Source organism: Thamnophis sirtalis, unplaced genomic scaffold (assembly GCF_051295495.1).
Source record: "Thamnophis sirtalis isolate CommonGarterSnake01/CBP01778 unplaced genomic scaffold, rThaSir2_p1.2 scaffold_9, whole genome shotgun sequence".
NCBI lineage: Eukaryota > Metazoa > Chordata > Lepidosauria > Squamata > Natricidae > Thamnophis > Thamnophis sirtalis.
Window position 1 is genome coordinate 53,269,977 of NW_028261389.1, and position 18,258 is coordinate 53,288,234.

Genomic DNA, 18,258 nt, shown 5'->3' on the forward strand with positions numbered 1-18,258 from the left:
CCTGGGACTGACTGGTTCATCAACACTGCTCCCCACATTTAGATTCTGACAAATCTTTCATGCAGTTGCTCCACAGATGGGCTATGGCATGTGGTCAAGAATTTCCACTCCCCTGGTTCTTTACAAACTGCAGCCCTCCGGGCCTTCTATTTGCTCACTTGAGTCACGGCAACTCAAGGCAGGGCCAAGGGGAACTCCAACTAGCTGCCTTCCCCACTCTGCTTGGCCATCTTGTCTTCAGGTCAGGGAAAATGGATCCAGCCACCATTTTTTCGCACATGCCAGTGGCTGCTCCATCTTCTCCGCTCTCTCTTTGGATTGGGTCATCACCATTTGTACTCCAGCATCGACTTGGGTGACTGCAGGTGCCTCCTGAGTAGGGAGTAATCCAGGCTTCACTGTGACATCAGCTTTTCAGTCTGTTCTGAACATGTTATGTTATGTTACAGCTTTCTTGAAAGTATCCCAGTGGGCTGCATTGAGTTAAAGGAGAGCTGATTTAATGTCAACCATCCAATTAGTGAACCCAAAACAAGGAAAAACTGTTGGGAAATTTGAATTCTCAAAAATAAAACTTTATTGGATGCATCAGAGAAAACCAGCTCATGGTTTCATGTGCAAATGCTTGCCCAATTAAATAATACCTTCTCCCCACCCCTGGGTGATAACATTGTCAAATTATGAGATGTCATTTTGTTATGGGAACAGTCCACCTCCTTCTCAAGCACCTGCAGTGATGACCTTGATGGCTTTCATGTTCTCATGATCTCTGCATACATTCTCCACATTCCATTCCCTCCCCACACTTCATTGGCAAATTGAAAGGCATAAAGGTTTGAAAGAAGTAAAGTGGTTCAAAAGAAGTAAAGCGGTTCAATCCTGACACCAACATACACTGCTCAAAAAAATAAAGGGAACACAAAAATAAGACATCCTAGATCTGAATGAATGAAATATTCTTATTAAATACTTTGTTCATTACATAGTTGAATGTGCTGACAACAAAATCACACAAAAATTATCAATGGAAATCAAATTTAGCAACCCATGGAGGTCTGTATTTGGAGTTACACTCAAAATTAAAGTGGACAAAAACACTACAGGCTGATCCAACTTTGATGTAATGTCCTTAAAACAAGTCAAAATGAGGCTCAGTGGTGTGTGTGGCCTCCATGTGCCTGTATGACCTCCTTACAATGCCTGGACATGCTCCTGATGAGGTGGCAGATGGTCTCCTCCCACACCTGGACTAAAGCATCTCCCAATTCCTGGACAGTCTGTGGTGCAACGTGGCGTTGGTGGATGGAGCGAGACATGATGTCCCAGATGTGCTCAATTGGATTCAGGTCTGGGGATGGGGCGGGCCAGTCCATAGCATCAATGCCTTCGTCTTGCAGGAACCACTGACACATTCCAGCCACATGAGGTCTAGCATTGTCTTGCATTAGGAGGAACCCAGGGCCAACCGCACCAGCATATGGTCTCACAAGGGGTCTGAGGATCTCATCTCGGTACATAATGGCAGTCAGGCAATCTCTGGCGAGCACATGGAGAGCTGTGTGGCCCCTAAAGAAATGCCACCCCACACCATTACTGACCCATTGCCAAACTGGTCTTGCTGGAGGATGTTGCAGGCAGCAGAACGTTCTCCACGGCATCTCCAGACCCTGTCACGTCTGTCACATGTGCTCAGTGTGGACCTGCTTTCATCTGTGAAGAGCACAGGGCACCAGTGGCGAATTTCCCAATCTTGGTGTTCTCTGGCAAATGCCAAACGTCCTGCACGGTGTTGGGCTGTAAGCACAACCCCCACCTGTGGACGTCGGGCTCTCATACCACCCTCATGGAGTCTGAGTGTTTGAGCAGCCACATGCCCACTGGAGGTCATTTTGGAGGGCTCTGGCAGTGCTCCTCCTGTCCCTCCTTGCACAAAGGCAGAAGCAGCGGTCCTGATGCTGGGATGTTGCCCTCCTACGGCCTCCTCCACATCTCCTGATGTACTGGCCTGTCTCCTGGTAGTGCCTCCATGCTCTGGACACTACGCTGACAGACACAGCAAACCATCTTGCCACAGCTCACATTGATGTGCCATCCTGGATGAGCTGCACTACCTGAGCCACTTGTGTGGGTTGTAGACTCCGTCTCATGCTACCACTAGAGTGAAAGCACCGCCAGCATTCAAAAGTGACCAAACCATCAGCCAGAAAGCCTAGGAACTGAGAAGTGGTCTGTGGTCACCACCTGCAGATCCACTCCTTTATTGGGGATGTCTTGCTAACTGCCTATGTTTTACACCTGTTGTCTATTCCATGTGCACAACAGCATGTGAAATTGATTGTCAATCAGTGTTGATACCTAAGTGGACAGTTTGATTTCACAGATGTGTGATTGACTTAGCATTACATTGTGTTGTTTAAGTGTTCCCTTTATTTTTTTGAGCAGTATAGTTTGGTCCCAACTTTTTGGAAGGTTGCCTGGACTGCAGGTATTTTGTAGACAGGTAAACACGGTCCCCTACTTTAAAATCTTTAGGCTTTATTTGCTTTTTATCGGCTTGCATTTCGTAGGTTTTTCTTCCTCCAGTGATTTTCTAACCACTAGCCAGGTATTCTGTAATTGAGTAACTCAATCCTTTGGTGATGAGATAGGAGGGGTGGCTAGGGGCAATTCAGGAATGCACACAAAGTCTTGTCCCACAATCACTTTAAATGGGGTGAAACCCAGTGCTGCTATATACAGAGTTGTATGCCAGCTCAGCAAATGGGAGAAGGTCTGTCCAACTGTCCTACTGGTAATCGATGTAGCAATCAGAGGTATTGTTCCAGGGCCACATTTGAACATTCACAGTCCTCATTCATTTCTGGATGATGACTGGAACTAAGCCCCTGGGACATTTCCAAAGGTTTGGAAGTGAATTACAGTCCACGATCAGAGATCATTTGTTGTGGAGCACTGTGCACTCTATAGACATGTAGAATAAACAGCTTAGCCAGAGTGTGAGCAGAAGAAATATTTTGGCAGGGCACAAAATGTACCTGCTTAGAAAACAAGGCAGAGATCACTGAGAGCATGATATTCCCTGAACTTGAGTCCTGGTGTTTTCCCTGCTGTCACTTTGCTAAGGCACATACGGGGCAGCTAGCCACATAACTCTGAATGTCCTTTTAAAGTGATGGCCATCAAAAATACCACTTAATTAGATATAAAATCTTTACAAATCCAAAATGCCCTGCAGTTTTTGAGACATGGCTTTTCTCCAAAGTCAGCAATCCCTAGTTTTTGGGGACAGGCTAGACCACACTGTATTGTACATTCATTTTTGTGAGCTTGGAACCATTTGTCCTCCTCAAGTGCTGCCTTTAAGATCTCTTCTATCTGTTCACCTATTTGGAATTTCACCTTTGCCTGTGCTCAAATGGTTACAAGCTGGTGGAATGGGATGAAGAGTCTAACTACCTCCAGCTTGGATATGTTGTATTGAGGCATTCTGGATAGTGCATCCAATCAAAAATTCTTTCCCCTGAAAGGTATCAGAGGATGGAGTTGAATCAATTAAAATACTGAGTTCATCAGACTTGCTTGTTTTCAGGGCTTCTAAATTTTTATGGTCAGTCCAGACCTCAAATGTTATTTTGCTCCCTTACAGGAAGTGCCTCCAAGCTAGGAGTGCCCAGCGCTCTGTGTAAGCCTTTTTTTCCCAAACTGCCCACTGACACTCTGTGCCAATGTGTTTTTGGATGTGTATGCACATAGGACACCCTGATTGTTTCTTTGTAAGAAAACTGCCCCCACAGCCACATCACTAGCATCCGCCTGAATGATAAATGAGGCATTAGGGTCAGGCTGTTTTAGCACTGGCTCAGCTGCAAATAGATGTTTGAATTTCCTGTACTCTTCTTGGCTTTCCTTTCAGTGGCTGGCTGGGTTTGGGCTTCCCCTCTCCTTTTGTTTTTAACAGGTTGGTGATAGGGAGAGCAATTTGGGCAAATAATGAGATAAAATGGTGGTAAAGGTTCACAAAGCCATTGCAGTTGCTTCTTGGTGCAGGGTGGAGCCCACTGTAGCACAGCCCTGATCTTCTCGAGATCCATCTCTACCCCCTCATGGAAGATGCAGTATGCAAGGTAGTAGATTTTACTCTGGTGGAACTCGCTTAGCATATAGCTGTGCAGCCCAAAGTTTTTTAAGTACCACCCTAAGCAATTTCACATTATGTTCTGACATAATGTCTATGGAGATTCTCAGTCATTCAGGTCATGGTTTCCCAAAGGTGCTTTTTCAAGAGGCAACTGGGCTTTCTGGTTTTTTCTTTGAAGATGTTTCACTTCTTACCTAAGAAGCTTCTTCAGCTCTGCTTCAGCTTCTTGGATAAGAAGCAAAACATCTTCAAAGAAAAAACCAGAAAGTCCAATTGCCTCTTGAAAAAGCACGTTTGGGACATATTCTGTCATAGTTTCAATATAGACCAGTATGTTACCCAGATACCAAAACCCCTTTATACAAATGCTCACGCAGTACCTCATTTATTAGCTGCATAAAGACAGGGGGATGTAGTCCAAAAGGGTGAACTGAAAGCCCCCCAAAGTGCAATTAAAAGTGGTTTCCCACTAATTCTCCTCTTTAATTTGAACTCGGTATTAGGCTTCCTGCAAATCCAGTTTAGTAAAGATCTTCCCTTTTGCCAGATGGGCTGCTAACATGTCCTTTATTAAGAGCACATGCACCACTCTATAGTCCACACATAAATAAAGGGACCTGTCCTTTCAGACAGGACCAGGGCAGCAACCCTGGGTCGAGCCAGCTAGATGAACCCACATTTCAAATATTTGTCTATAAAGGACTGCAATTCCTCCAGTTCTCTAGAAGTCATTGAGTAAAGTTTGGGCTTAGGCAGTTTAGCCCCTGGCAGGATTTCTATGGAACAGTCAGTTGGCCGATGGGTTAAACAATATAATTGTTAAACATACACACAATATTTCCTGTTTGTATGATAACTGTGATCTGACTTAAGAATGGATTACAACCCACCATATTTTTGGAGTATAAGATGCACCAGAGTATAAGACGCACCAAGATTTTGAAGAGGCAAATTAAAAAAAAAGTTTTTGCACTCTGCAGACCTCCCAAAACCGGCCTGTTTTTCACAAAAATGGGCCAATTTTTTTTAAAAAGGGCATGAATAGTCTGTAGGAGGCTTGTAGAGTGCTCCTGGGTGGGTGGAGGGGGGCACAAAAACAAGCAAAAAAGGCCTGTTTTTTGGTCATTTCTGCCCTCCCCAGCCTCCAGGAGCACTCTATAAGCCTTCTAAAGGCTCTGCACGGCCATTTTGATGAAGGAGGCAGAGTTTTGGGAAACAAAAAAATGCTGTATTCAGTGTATAAGACGCACCCAGATTTTCAGCCTCTTTTTTGAGGGAAAAAGGTGTGTCTTATAATCCAAAAAATATGGTATATTTCAGTGTAATCTAAAAAAACAGAAGAATTTCAGTCCCCAAATTATAGTAGTTCTAATTTAAAAAGTCAAGATGTTCAATTTCTAATTAATCAGAATTATAATTAATTGGAATTAAAGGATCATTGTATTAGTTCATCAACTTTCCAAATGTATGCTCCTAGTTATTTAGTTAAACCAATGGTAACTAAAACAATATTCTCATGTTTCAGAAGATTGTGGTCAAAATACATAACCAAAGAATCAGTGTATATTAACTTTTCCAAGTGTCATCACAGTTACTACTGAGAGCAGATGTAATTATATTTGGATAAAATGGACATATATGTTATTTATATAAATTTTTAATGTTTAGGGCAAAAATACAGCTGTTTTTCCTGTCTTCTGAAACATCTTACCCCCACAACATTAGTTTGCCCCCAACCCTCCTATCTTTTTGTAAGGGCTGAAAGACATGGCTGTGACGGTTGGTTTGGCACTCCAATGGGGGATCCGTGTAATGGAAATGGTTGATTGAGTAATAACAGACCTCCCCTCCCCCCCACTCCATCCCCCCCCATCCCCATGTGTTTTTGGTTTTAATCTTTTTTTGTAATTGTAAGCCACCTAGAGTTACCTTATGGTAAGATGGGCAGTCAATAAATAAATAAATAAATAATTTGAAGCTGTTATTAACGTTTCAATAATATTTGTTGAATATATAATAATAGAAACATTAAATTTGGTCAAGAACACATTCAATTCAGCATGAGGAAAAAGCAAAAGCAGCTGGGCTCCAGCCATAACATACAGTAATGACTTAATCAAAGAAAAAAAATGCATGAATCTATTCTTCATTGTTTCTAAAGTTTTTCTTTAGAAACTTTAGAGAACAACCAGTGTTCTTCTAGATCTTGAGAACAAGGTGATTGCAATGATTTGCTTTGTTTCAGTGTCATGTGGTCTGCTTTGCTTTTGTTATGTTATTTTGGCTCTTCTGCTCATTTGCATTCTTTCTATGGTAGGTTTTTTTAAAAGATTGCAAATCACCTAGAGTCATTTAGTCAGGTAGTCTGTACTTTATTTTTTTTAATAAAGAAAACATTACTTGCTCTACCAGGATAAAACTACCATCCAAGAGATAAAATGTCACAATACAAGTTGTCAGGGACGTGTGATTGAAAAGTGACTTAGTTTAATGATTCTTTTTCTAGAGTGCTACTTGGGAAAATCAGTAAAAGTAAATGCCATCTGCAGAAATTGACTGGTTTCTTTTTATAGAACTGCAGAATATAAAATAAACCTTAACATTCTTTTTTTTATTTTTTGACTATTTTTCTTCTAGTATATCTATCATGTTCTTTGTTAACAAGCCCTGCATTCATTTTGTCTTCCCAGATTTGAGACAAATAAAAAAAGCCGAGGTGGCGCAGTGGTTAGGGTGCAGTACTGCAGGCCACTTCAGCTGACTGTTATCTGCAGTTCAGCGGTTCTAATCTCACCGGCTCAGGGTTGACTCAGCCTTCCATCCTTCCGAGGTGGGTGAAATGAGGACCCGGATTGTTGTTGTGGGCAATATGCTGACTCTGTAAACTGCTTAGAGAGGGCTGAAAGCCCTATGAAGTGGTATATAAGTCTAACTGCTATTGCTATATAGGATTATTAGTGAATGGCAGATACTTCTTGGTTGTCATGTCTCACATCTACTCAGTTCAGGTTGACATTAGTCCTTCAAAATGATGGCAAATATTTAATTTATAAAGCAAAGCATATATTTTTCCATGTAAAAGGCCTTTTTTAATTTATTGAATTTCCATTGGGAAATTCATGCTAAGATGCTGAAGAGAAACTATCAAACAAAATAGAAATTACTTAGGTAAGTAACCTAGTTGTCTGATAAGATATCAAAATAAGTCTCATAGAGCTTTAATTTTTTCCTTTGTTTTGAAAATTGTTTAAATATTGTTAAAACTATTTTATTTCATCTGCTGTTTTATTACATGTAAATTACTTTGAGGATCATTGGAGCTCAAAGCAATAATTATTTTATGTTCACAGTGTAAATTGCAAAACTTTGCCCATTAAATATACTATTATCTGTTAAATTGAAAACAAGACTAGTAATTTTTAAGGTTTTTTTGTTTAAAGATATAAAATCATTCACTGAATTATTAAATTTTACCATGAGAATAGAAGAACTCAACTTACCTCGTATATGAACTGTGATTCCGTGTATCATGTCACGAACTTTTAAGTATTGGAATAGAAAAAGAAAACATTATTTTTTCAGTGTTTTCAATGAGTCCCGCAACCCATGAGCCACTGCTATTAAGTTAAAAATGTCACTGCTACTGTAAGACATATCAAAGATTATTACTTTACAGAGAAATCACTTTAATATTATTTTATTGCCAGGGATGCACCAAATAGTACTTGATCTGGGTTGTACCAGACATTTGAAACAAATATGGGGTTCAGTGAAAAGAGAAAAGCAAAAAGCAAAGAATTGTTCATGCAAAAAAATATGGAACAGTTGATAAATTAACTTTTATATCCTGCATATTAAATAGTAACTTTAATCAGAATAGATGTTACAGTAGTGTATTTTACCAAATTGTTTACTGATAAAGGAAATTGAATCAAAATTTATTAATAGGACAGTAGTGACATGATTAATAATACACATTCAACTCTGCTTGTTTGGCATATCTTAAATATTACTTCCTGTATAAATGATGTTAACCCATCTTTTGAGTATTTATATTTTACTTGAGTGTTTCTTTCTTAAACTTGAAAGATCTAGTTGAGATAAAGTTAAATGTTTCAGGTAAAAAAAATCTAAAATGTATTTAGTTCTTTTTACTCAAATTAGTAGGCACCAAAAATATTTAATACTGGCTAAATCACACCTTTGAGAAGATGGAATTCTTCCTTGCTGATTCTTCCTTGCTGAACATAATCAAACACACACACATACACACAAACACACACACATTTTTAAAAGTAGTATTTAAATGCCAAAGCTTCCATGAACATCAGAGGCAAGATTCAGCCATAAGTGATCACACATCTCAAAAAATATGAAATATCCCTAAGCAGGAACACTACTTGGTTGTTTGTTGCTTCTCAGATTGTTTTTTTTTAAATGTTGTTTAAAAAGGCTAATTCTACGTTTTGGGTCAGAATGCTACAAATTCTTAAAGTCTGGTTTCACAGGAAAAGTTTCTTAATAATAGTTGAGCAAACAATGGCTATTTCATAAAATACACAAAGCCAAAATCAATACCGTATTTTTCGGAGTATAAGACGCACCAGAGTAAAAGACACACTCAGATTTTCACCCTTTTTTGGGGGGAGGTGTGTCTTATACTCTGAAAAATACAGTAATTATATTATGGCTTAGCTTGATGCATGATCAGCATTGTCATTTATTATACTTATATCATGACTAACAGCACAAATCTGTCCAAGTTTGTGAACCTCAGATGCCTTGGAAACCTATGCTTGCATCAATTTACGAAAAAGCAAAGGTGGGTATTTCTAAGTGCTAAATTACTCACCATTACTTCCAATAGCAGTTGAGTATTGCAGGCCTATTTTTAATAAAAGCAGAGTAAATAATTTTTTTAATAAGCAGTTACATTTTGTTTATAAAAATAGAAGCAGTCTCCTGACTATTTTAAAACTTGCTAGGAATAGTTCAGGAGATGAAATAAAAAGGAAACAAGAGGAAGAGAAAGGCTTCTTAAGTGACTTTTTAAAAATCAAGTCAATTGAAATGTTTTTATAGCTAAATAATTAATGGAAATGATAAAACTGCTGGTTAAGGTTTGAGACTGAATGATTCCTGAATTCCAACATAAGACGTAGTATCCAAATTCACATTTTGTTCCTACAAATCCTGCCTGCAGAACAAAATGCTGAGTATGTTCAACTAAGACAAAATAAACTTATCTAGAGGGAGAAAGGATGTATCATAAAGATAACATTACAAATAATTAATATGTTGATTTCTAGTAGTTGAATTTGACTCTTAACTACCATGTTTCCCCAAAAATAAGACCCTGTCTGATTTTCTTTTGATCTCTGAAATAAGCACTAGGGCTTATTTTCAGGGGATGTATTAATTCCCCCCCTTCCCTCCAGGGCAGTTCACTGTCCAAGAGAAGGTGAAAGCTTCAACAGGAAGGGAAGGTTACTTGGGTCGAAGGCTGAGAAAGTGGGGTTAATACGTAAGGTGTTGGTACCGGTCAAGCTTGGCATTTCACCTTCCTGCCTTTTGTGAACTTTTGGCTGCACACAAGGAAAGCAGTTGCAGCGGAAACCCTGGCTTGTTTCTCTCCCCCCAAACTCCTCCAGAAATGGGTTTTTACAAGTAGCGGCACCGGCATGATGAGCCTCATGGCAGTGTCACTGCTCACATATACAATGGTGCAACAAGCCTTGCGGCATCCTGCTGCAAGCGCCAGCACCGGCAAAATGAACCACACAAAGACCCATTTCTGGCAGAGTTTGGGGGAAAGAAAGAAGCCAGAATCTCTGTTGCATCTGCTTTCCTTTTGTGCAGCCAAAAGTTCACAAAAGGCAGGAAGGTGAAATGCCAAGCTCAACCTGCACCAGGAACTCATATATCAAACCCACTTTCTCAGCCTACTACCCAAGTGACCCTCCCCTCCTGCTGAGGCTTTAGGAATACCTCACAATTCCCCTCTACCCAATTTTCCTGCTGATCATCCTTTCCTTGGGTCAAAGATGCAGAGAGAGCATTTTTTGGATGTGCGTCTGTACAAGGCTGGCGTGGCTGATGAGCAGAGGGGGGGGATCTGGTTTAGGTAAGTATGGTGGAGCAGGAAAGCAGATATGCAGGCTCTTCTTGGATCTTGTTGGCCGCCTTGTTATCATGGTTTGATTTTGCTTGAGAAGCGGGAGAGGGAGAAAGATCAGAAGCGGGCAGGGTGAGGAAAACTCTTTCAGATAGTGATCTGTGGATCTGTGGATATTCCTGCCAATCCTCCTTTTCTTGGGAACTCTGCACAGACGCACATCCCAAAAATGCTCCCTCCATGGCTTCATAGCTCCAGCCTTGAAATGTAGCAGAAAGTGAATGTTCACTCCAAAGATGAGTGTTGCATTGGGAGACCACCGCAGGTAAAATTTCTGAAATATTACCTTTCACCATTGTACTCGCAAGAAAATCCAGTCCCCAATCATGATTTGATTTTGCTTGAGATGCCGGAGAGGGAGAAAGATTGGACGTGGGCAGGGTGACGAAAAATCTTTCAGAAAGTGATCTGTGGGGGATGATTTCTCTGTCTATCCTCCTTTTCTTGGGGAGCCCTGCATGACACATACCAAATATGCTCCCTCTATGGCTTCAGAGCCTCTAGCCTTGCAACTGTTCACAGGGAAGGCAGAGGTTTGCTCTGAGGCTGTGGTAGAGCATAGCACTGGGAGGCCTCTGTGGGTAAATTGATTTGCTCATCTTGCTCCAGCAAGAGGGGTGCAGGCCAGGGGCTTGGTAGTCAAGGAAGATGGGGTTTGGGGGTGCAAAGGAGGAAGGGGCAATCTTCCTCTCCATCCTCCATCCTGCTGCAGGGCAGCATGACCACTGGCAAAGGGGGCCCTGGCAGACCAGCAGTGGGAGAGGTGCTCCAGAGACATAGATATGGGCCGAGTTGCCCCGTGCCAGGCAGGAGCAGCCCAACAAGGCTGCTGAGAGCAGCACAGCCAGGAGGGTGAAGATCCCCTATGATGCTAGCAACAGCAGGTGCAGCAGGTCCAGCAGCTGGGCAGAGGCAGGGGGAGCCAATTCCACTGTGCTGTACAGCCTTCTGCCTCATCATAGCAGTAGCCTGAGCAAGACCCAAGCTCCAGGCCTAGCGGAGCACAACCATGGTCATCACCTGCTCCAGAGCCACAAGGTGAGCTGCTGAAGAGAAGGGCCCTCAGCTGTGAGGTTGCCTGGCACTGTGGGCAGGGCCAGAGCTGGCAAGAGTGCACCAGAAACACCTCCAGGCACCTGGAGAGACAGAATGAGAGGCAAATCCAAATCCTCGCTAGCTCAGCTGATCCATGGGGCCGTGATTAAGGAGTCAAGCCTCCATGAGATGACCGAGAAGGGAAGGGTTGCCTCCTATGCTGGCCATTCCCACCCCCTTCACTAGGGCTTATTTTTTGGGTAGGGCTTATATTATATTAGGCGCAGGCATGAAAATCGGGCTACGGCTTGTTTTTGGGGTATATCATATTTTCAGGGAAACACAGTATTTTTAACTATGTATTAAAACTTCAATGATGAATTAATTCTGTTTCTCTAACTTTATTTGAACAATTATGTAAGGGAGATTAAGCTGAATGCTGCTGAATCTAATGGATTCATTTATGTGTTAATATTCAAAACTGTGATACAGGATTAAAACCTTTCTTTTTAATTCTTTGCACATTTACTTGGAAGTAGATGACAAAGATGATTACAGCCATTAAAATAAATTAAAATAATAACTATCATTGATAAAAATTAGAATATATCTTACCTGCCAGATAAAAAAATGGAAAAAAGGCAACAAAATAATTGGTTGAAGCATTCAACTTCATGTTCACAGGAATGTTGATTTACAAGAATGTCTGAACTTCAAATAATAGAATCCAGCTGTATAGAAAGACAAAAAGAGAGAAATAAATGGTTTTGTTTCTGAGCATCTCCTGACATTATTTAAAAATCTATGGCATACCTGATTAATATCCATAAAACAGGATAAATGCCACACTGTTTATTAATTAAGATCTGAGTGACATGTACTTATTAATTTTAGTATTATTTACAACAAGATAATCAGAAAGGTGTCAATATTAACCGTTAACAATATTATTTCAGGTATAATATACATTTCAAATTCCAGAGATTAAGAATGAACTCCACATTGCCCAACTGCCAACTCTTTGAATGAGTTATTTTGATTTTCTAAACAAATAATTGGTTAGTGATTACTTTAAATGGTTTGAACTAACCTACCCTTTAATACTGGATTATACATTCACTAATTAAAATAATTAATGTTTCAAATTCTTAAATTATCACTGTAAAGCGAGTGGTGACCCCAGTTTTGTTCCAGGAAAAGATGGGACTTTTCATCTATGTGTTGATTATAAAGAGCTAAATGCAGTGTATGTAGAAAATGTCTACCCACTGACCAGTGATGTGCGGTGAGCTTCATGGCCGGTGAGGCAAGCGCGAAAGCCCCGCTGAAGCCCCGGCACCGCGTCCGCCATAGAGCGGATGTGGTGCCGGGACTTTAAAGTCCTGCCACCGGGGTCCTGCCTCCACTTTAAAGCCCTGCCACTGGGGCCTGAGTGGCCATGATTCCCCCCTCCATAGCCAGCCAGCCCACCCAGCCCATTCCTCCCCCCGCCACCGCTGTGTCCAACAGGCCAGGCATCTCGCATTGATGGCGGACATAAACACGAGATGCCTGGCCTGTTGGACACAGCGGCAAGAACGTCCCTACCGCTGCCGCGCTCCGCTGCCTCGCCCCCCCCCAAAGAAACACACGCACAAATGCACACACTCACACAAATTCCTCACAATTAAAAAAAATTAAATTACAATCATTTTGAATCCTCCCCTCCCTCAGTCCGATCCACATACCTTTTCCAGCTGTGGATTTCAACTCTCCTCTTGTCCGCCCACCATGATGAAAATGTAAAAAATTAAATAAAAAAGCAACTTACTTAGACAAGGCATGATTTGCTGCTCCCAGATCAGGAGGCGGGAGAATCACGTGCCTCCTTTGCATAAGGAATTTTTCGCCTTTTAACCCTTGCTTAACTCTGAGCAAGGGTTAAAAGGCGAAAAATTCCTTATGCAAAGGAGGCCCATAGTTCTCTCGCCTCCCCCTACAGTTAGCACTAAGTAGACTCAGAGTCACTACCTTAGCCTTCTTAATTATTTTAAAAATTCTTTTCTTTTCTTCATGACACTGGTGAGGCCCCGCCTCCCCTGATTTCACGTCCCTGCCACTGACCCTGATGAAGGACATGATGGTGCATTTAGTCAAAGGCAAAATCTTCATTAAGTTAGATTTCTGGGAGACTTACTACTGAGTTCGAGTAAAGGAAGACAATGGAAAACTGTTTAACTGCCATCTGGGATGTTTCCAATTCTAGGTGCTCCATTTTGTTCTGCAAGGGGACCCAGCAGCATTCATGCAACTGATCAATGAGGTGCTGCACGATTATTTATACAAAGGAGTTTTGGTGTATTTGACATTTTAATATATACTGAAACTATGGAGGAGAATGAGAAATTGGTAGTGTCCCAAGAATTATACCGAATTATATGGAAAACTTTCTAAATGTGAATTTTACCAAGATAAAATCAACAAAGGAAGGGGTGAAAATGGACCTAGAAAAGATGAAGGCCATACTAGAATGGCCCCCTCCCCGGACTAGGAAGCAGTTACAGAACTTCCCTGGATTTGCCAATTTTTACCACCAGTTCATCATCTCATTTGCAAAGATTGCATTGCCAATCACCAACCTTTTAAAAACTAAGGGTGAGGGCAATCCAAAGCCAAGTTAGTCGCTTAATTGGACCATGGAGTGCCAAGTGGCATTTGAACAACTTGACGTGGCTTTCGAGTGTGGACTGACCATAAGTACCTGGAAGCCCTGAAAACCCCATGCAAATTACCCCCTGCACAAGTTAGTTGGGCTCAATACTTTTATTCATTCAATTTTAGTCTGCACTATATTCCAGGAGGTAAAAACTTTATGGTGGACTCTCTGTCCAGATTGCCTCAATACAATAGTATTAAGACTGAAGTGGTTTGGTTGGTCATCCCCTCAAAGCAACTAGCAGCCCCAGTAACCACTAGAGTCCAAGGGAGGAATGAGCTTGAGATTCAAAATTAACTGGGTGAGCAGCTTAAAGAAGCTTGATGAATGGTTAGCTCCACCATGTGCAATGGACTGGCTTGGGTTGGAGTCAAATTGTAAGTGCCCTCAAGATTGAGGAGCACCATTTATAAAAAATTCTCATAACTCTAAGTCAGCAGGGTACTTTCGATTTGTAAAAGCCCAACACTTGGTTTAATGTATGTTTATTCATATTACCATCATCATACCTCCATTTTCATTTGACTATAATTTTTTAAACGTCCTTCATCATAAAATATACCAAGATTTAAAACATAACCACATACTGGCATTTCTTTTTTTTAAAATAATTTTCATTAAATGTTTTAAGCTTTAAAAACAATAGGAAAGACACAGCAAAGAAAAAAAAACATAATAAGACAAAACAAAACATAGAACATATAACAATATACAATAATTTTACAGCTTTCTATATCGGCTTTTCTTCTTAGCTTTTATAATTCTCCCTTCTGCATTGCCTTCCTCTCACTATAATCTTGTCCTATAATGTAACAAACATAATATTAACATTTATAATAGTATTCATTATCATTATCTCCATATATTTGTATTCTCTATTTTCTGTCTTGGCTTTTGTTTTCTAGCCACTTGTACATTTTATTCCATATTTTATAGAAGTCCGATTCTTCTCTTTCTTTTAGTTCTATTGTCATTTTATCCATTTCTGCTCATTCAAGTATTTTCCTGATTGTAGTTTCATTTGAGGGTGTATTGATTTTTTTCCAGTTTTGTGCAAAGGCAATCCTGGCTGCAGTGAGTATGTGTATAATTATGTACTGAGATTGTTTGTCCATTTTTTGATCCAGTAGTCCTAATAAGAATGCTTCTGGCTTGAGTTCTATTTTTCACTCAGTAATTTCTTCTAACCACTTCCGAATTTTGCACTACTACTTCCTTGTGATGGGGCACGTCCACCACATGTGATAGAATGTTCCAGGCTTGGGGGATAAATTTGGGTACATTTTGGCCAATCTCGCTGGAGGCAAATGCCATCTATAAAACATTTTATAGAGATTTTCTTTGTAAGCTACTGCCATTGTAAATTTATAATTTCTTTCCCACAGTTTATTCCATTTTTCTAACTCTATATTATGGCTAAAATTTCTTCCCCAGTCTCCTTTAACATCTCTTCCTCCATTTTATATTTTAAAAGAAAATTATATAATCTAGTGATCATTTTTCCTTCTGTTCCTAGTATTATTTTATCTAATTCCATTTGTGTCTTGTATATTCCATATTGTTCCCAATCTTTTTTAAATCTTGTTTTAATTTGTAGGTAGGGCCACCATTCCATATTTATTCCCTGTGCTTTCAGATCTTGTACTGATTTTAGTTCTCCCTTTTCATCTAACTGGTCAGACTTGCTACCCTTCGCCGAAGTGGTGTACAACAATGCGGTTCACAGCAGCAATGGATTTACTCCTTTCCAGATTACCAGTGGCATGGAATTTGTTCCCATGTCTAAGCTGCCTAGAGAACTTCCCTCCTCCATGTTGCTGAATGAATGGATGGACACACTAAAGAAAGGATGGGAAAATATGAAGAAGACTCTAGCAGATGCGACAGAAGCCTACAAGAAGCAAGCTGATAAACACCGCTCGCTCCAAACTCTCTTTTATATGGGGGACAAAATTTTTGTATCTACCAAATACATGAGATTAAGAATGCCTAGCCAGAAATTTGGTCCAAAATTTCTAGGTCCATTCCCAATAGTGAAGATATTTAAGCCAGTTACAGTTCAACTCAGTCTACCCAGAAGTCTAGGGAAAATTGACCCAGAATTCCATTGTAGCTTGTTGAAACCAGTAATTGGGTCCAGCATAAGACCATCCACCCAAGCTTTCCCTCCTCCTGTAGTGATAGAAGGGGAAATACAATCTGGATAAAATAGTAGACTCCAGGCTGAATAGGGGTCGCTTACAGTACTTAGTGCATTGGAAGTGTTATCCTTTGTCTGAAGCTACTTGGGTGAAAAGTTGGAACTTAAAAGTGGAGAAGTTAGTAAAACAATTCCATGAGAAGTTTCCCGATAAGCCAAATGGTCCCCCTGGTGGGGGGGAGAGGTGGTTAATTGTGTTATGTTAACTTTTATGTTATTCTCTTTTCAGGAAACATTTTTCTTCTGAAGAGAGGCTGCCTGTCAGGCCTGCAGTTATATTCCTTTTTACAATCTTTGGCCTGCCACACTCTATTATTTCCTTATGCTGTTTCATTAGTGTAGTAATTGGGAGGGGGAATAGAAAGGAGTAGAATTGTGGAATGTGTTGTCATTCTTTTCTAGAAGCCCAAGGTCATCTTTTGTCTCCGCATCTCTGCATCTGACTGGAACTAGATGGGTGGAAATGCCAGCGTGGCTGAAGAAGATTGGACCATGTGATCAATTTATGGAATAAGATCATGAACTTTCAACTGAGTGAAATCCTAGGAAGTTTTCAGATTTGGGATTTCCACAGATGTGCCAACATGTCTGTCTTATTAAATTGGAACTTTAAGGATAGCTCTGCCTTGGACTCTGATTTAATTCTGCATGATATTTGGAACTCTGAGAGTACCATTCAATATTCATATCCAATTATTACTTATCATAACAATATATATGTATACATTATTATCATTATCAATTATTTATTTGACTATATCTATTGTCACTAAATTTCACTAAGTTTAACTAGTTTTAAATTATACACTTCCATCTATCAACTTGCATCTTTCCAGTAGCAAAACAGTCTCATGTCTTCTGTCATTTGTGCTATCAGTCCTCTAATCATCTCCTTAATCAAGTTTGTATGGACTCCTCTTAGCAACTCATTGCTTATTAAGTCTCTCATGTAATTTCGATGCCCTTCTTCTGTTTCCTTAATCAGCTCATCTTTAATTGTCAGTAGTGTTATCAATGATGTTGCTAATAAAATTTCTCTCTTTAAATCCATAAATTCTTTTGTTTTTTCTTCTTCTGTATCTTGCCATCTGGGGTAGAGTTCTCCTCCATTTAATTCCTCTTTCAGTGTTCCACTATTTCCATTTCCAGACACAAACCAATCAGCATAGATATCAGCGGATTTAATTTCTTTATGGTCATTTTCCTCTTCAGTTTTTAGGAGTCTAACCTCAACTTTTTCCACTGGATAAACACCTCCAACTTCTTGATCTTATTTTACTGTTAGATGCTCTAGGTTTTCCAACTTCTTCTCCGTCCTCTCAAATGTGTTTGATAATTTCTGAATTTCTAACAATATCTTTTGCAGGCTTAAAGTTTCTTTCTGCTGTTGAAATTGTGCTGTTATCTCTAGCTGACAAACTCTGCTGATCTGGCTTGGAAGGTTTTTACAAGATTAAACATAAATTCACAATAAGGTCTTATTTTCACTTTTCTCTGGTTAAAGATATACTTCAAAGGAACATCTGTATGCTTTCTTCTTATCACTCTCTATAAACAAATAGTGAGACCTTAAAGTGCCAAACAAGAATAATCAGTGAGGAAAGTAAAAGTGTTTTGTTTCCAGCTTCCGAGTAGCAGTGTTTTTCTTTCTCTCTGTTGTTACAATTTTCTTTTTGTATCTTTTTTATATTCCAAGTTTTAAAAAAGTCAAATTCTTAAATGAGTTATAGAAGAAAAGGGGAAAAACACCCGCAGTAATGAAGGAGAATTTTAGTCCATAGGTTACAAATAATAATAATAAAAGAAAACAATAGAAGAACAAAATGTAATCCATTCGTTTTAAAAGGCTTGCATAAATTCCATTCATGAACATAGCATTTAAAAAGTAAGATAATCCACTGTTCAAAACCATTCAAAGCTTAATTCTGCCACTTATTTCTTCTGTTCTCAAATTTAAATTAACTTTAAGTTTTTTATAGGCAGTCTCTTTTAAAACAGTAAAAATTCCTCACCAA

At 39.8% G+C, this 18,258-nt stretch overlaps 1 protein-coding gene across 3 annotated transcripts in view; it reads right to left on the minus strand.

The window, feature by feature from the left end:
• Positions 1–18,258, minus strand: part of CNTN1 (contactin 1) — a 284,705-nt gene that overhangs the window by 152,262 nt on the left and 114,185 nt on the right. For all 3 annotated transcript variants that reach the window (XM_087723577.1, XM_087723576.1, XM_087723575.1), the window contains 3 exons: positions 11,964–12,079; positions 8,991–9,023; positions 7,639–7,677 (listed from right to left, as the gene is read on the minus strand). In XM_087723577.1, coding sequence (XP_087579703.1) covers positions 7,639–7,677; positions 8,991–9,023; positions 11,964–12,024 — 133 coding nt within the window. In that variant the 5' untranslated portion in view covers positions 12,025–12,079. The remainder of the gene's footprint in view (positions 1–7,638; positions 7,678–8,990; positions 9,024–11,963; positions 12,080–18,258) is intronic.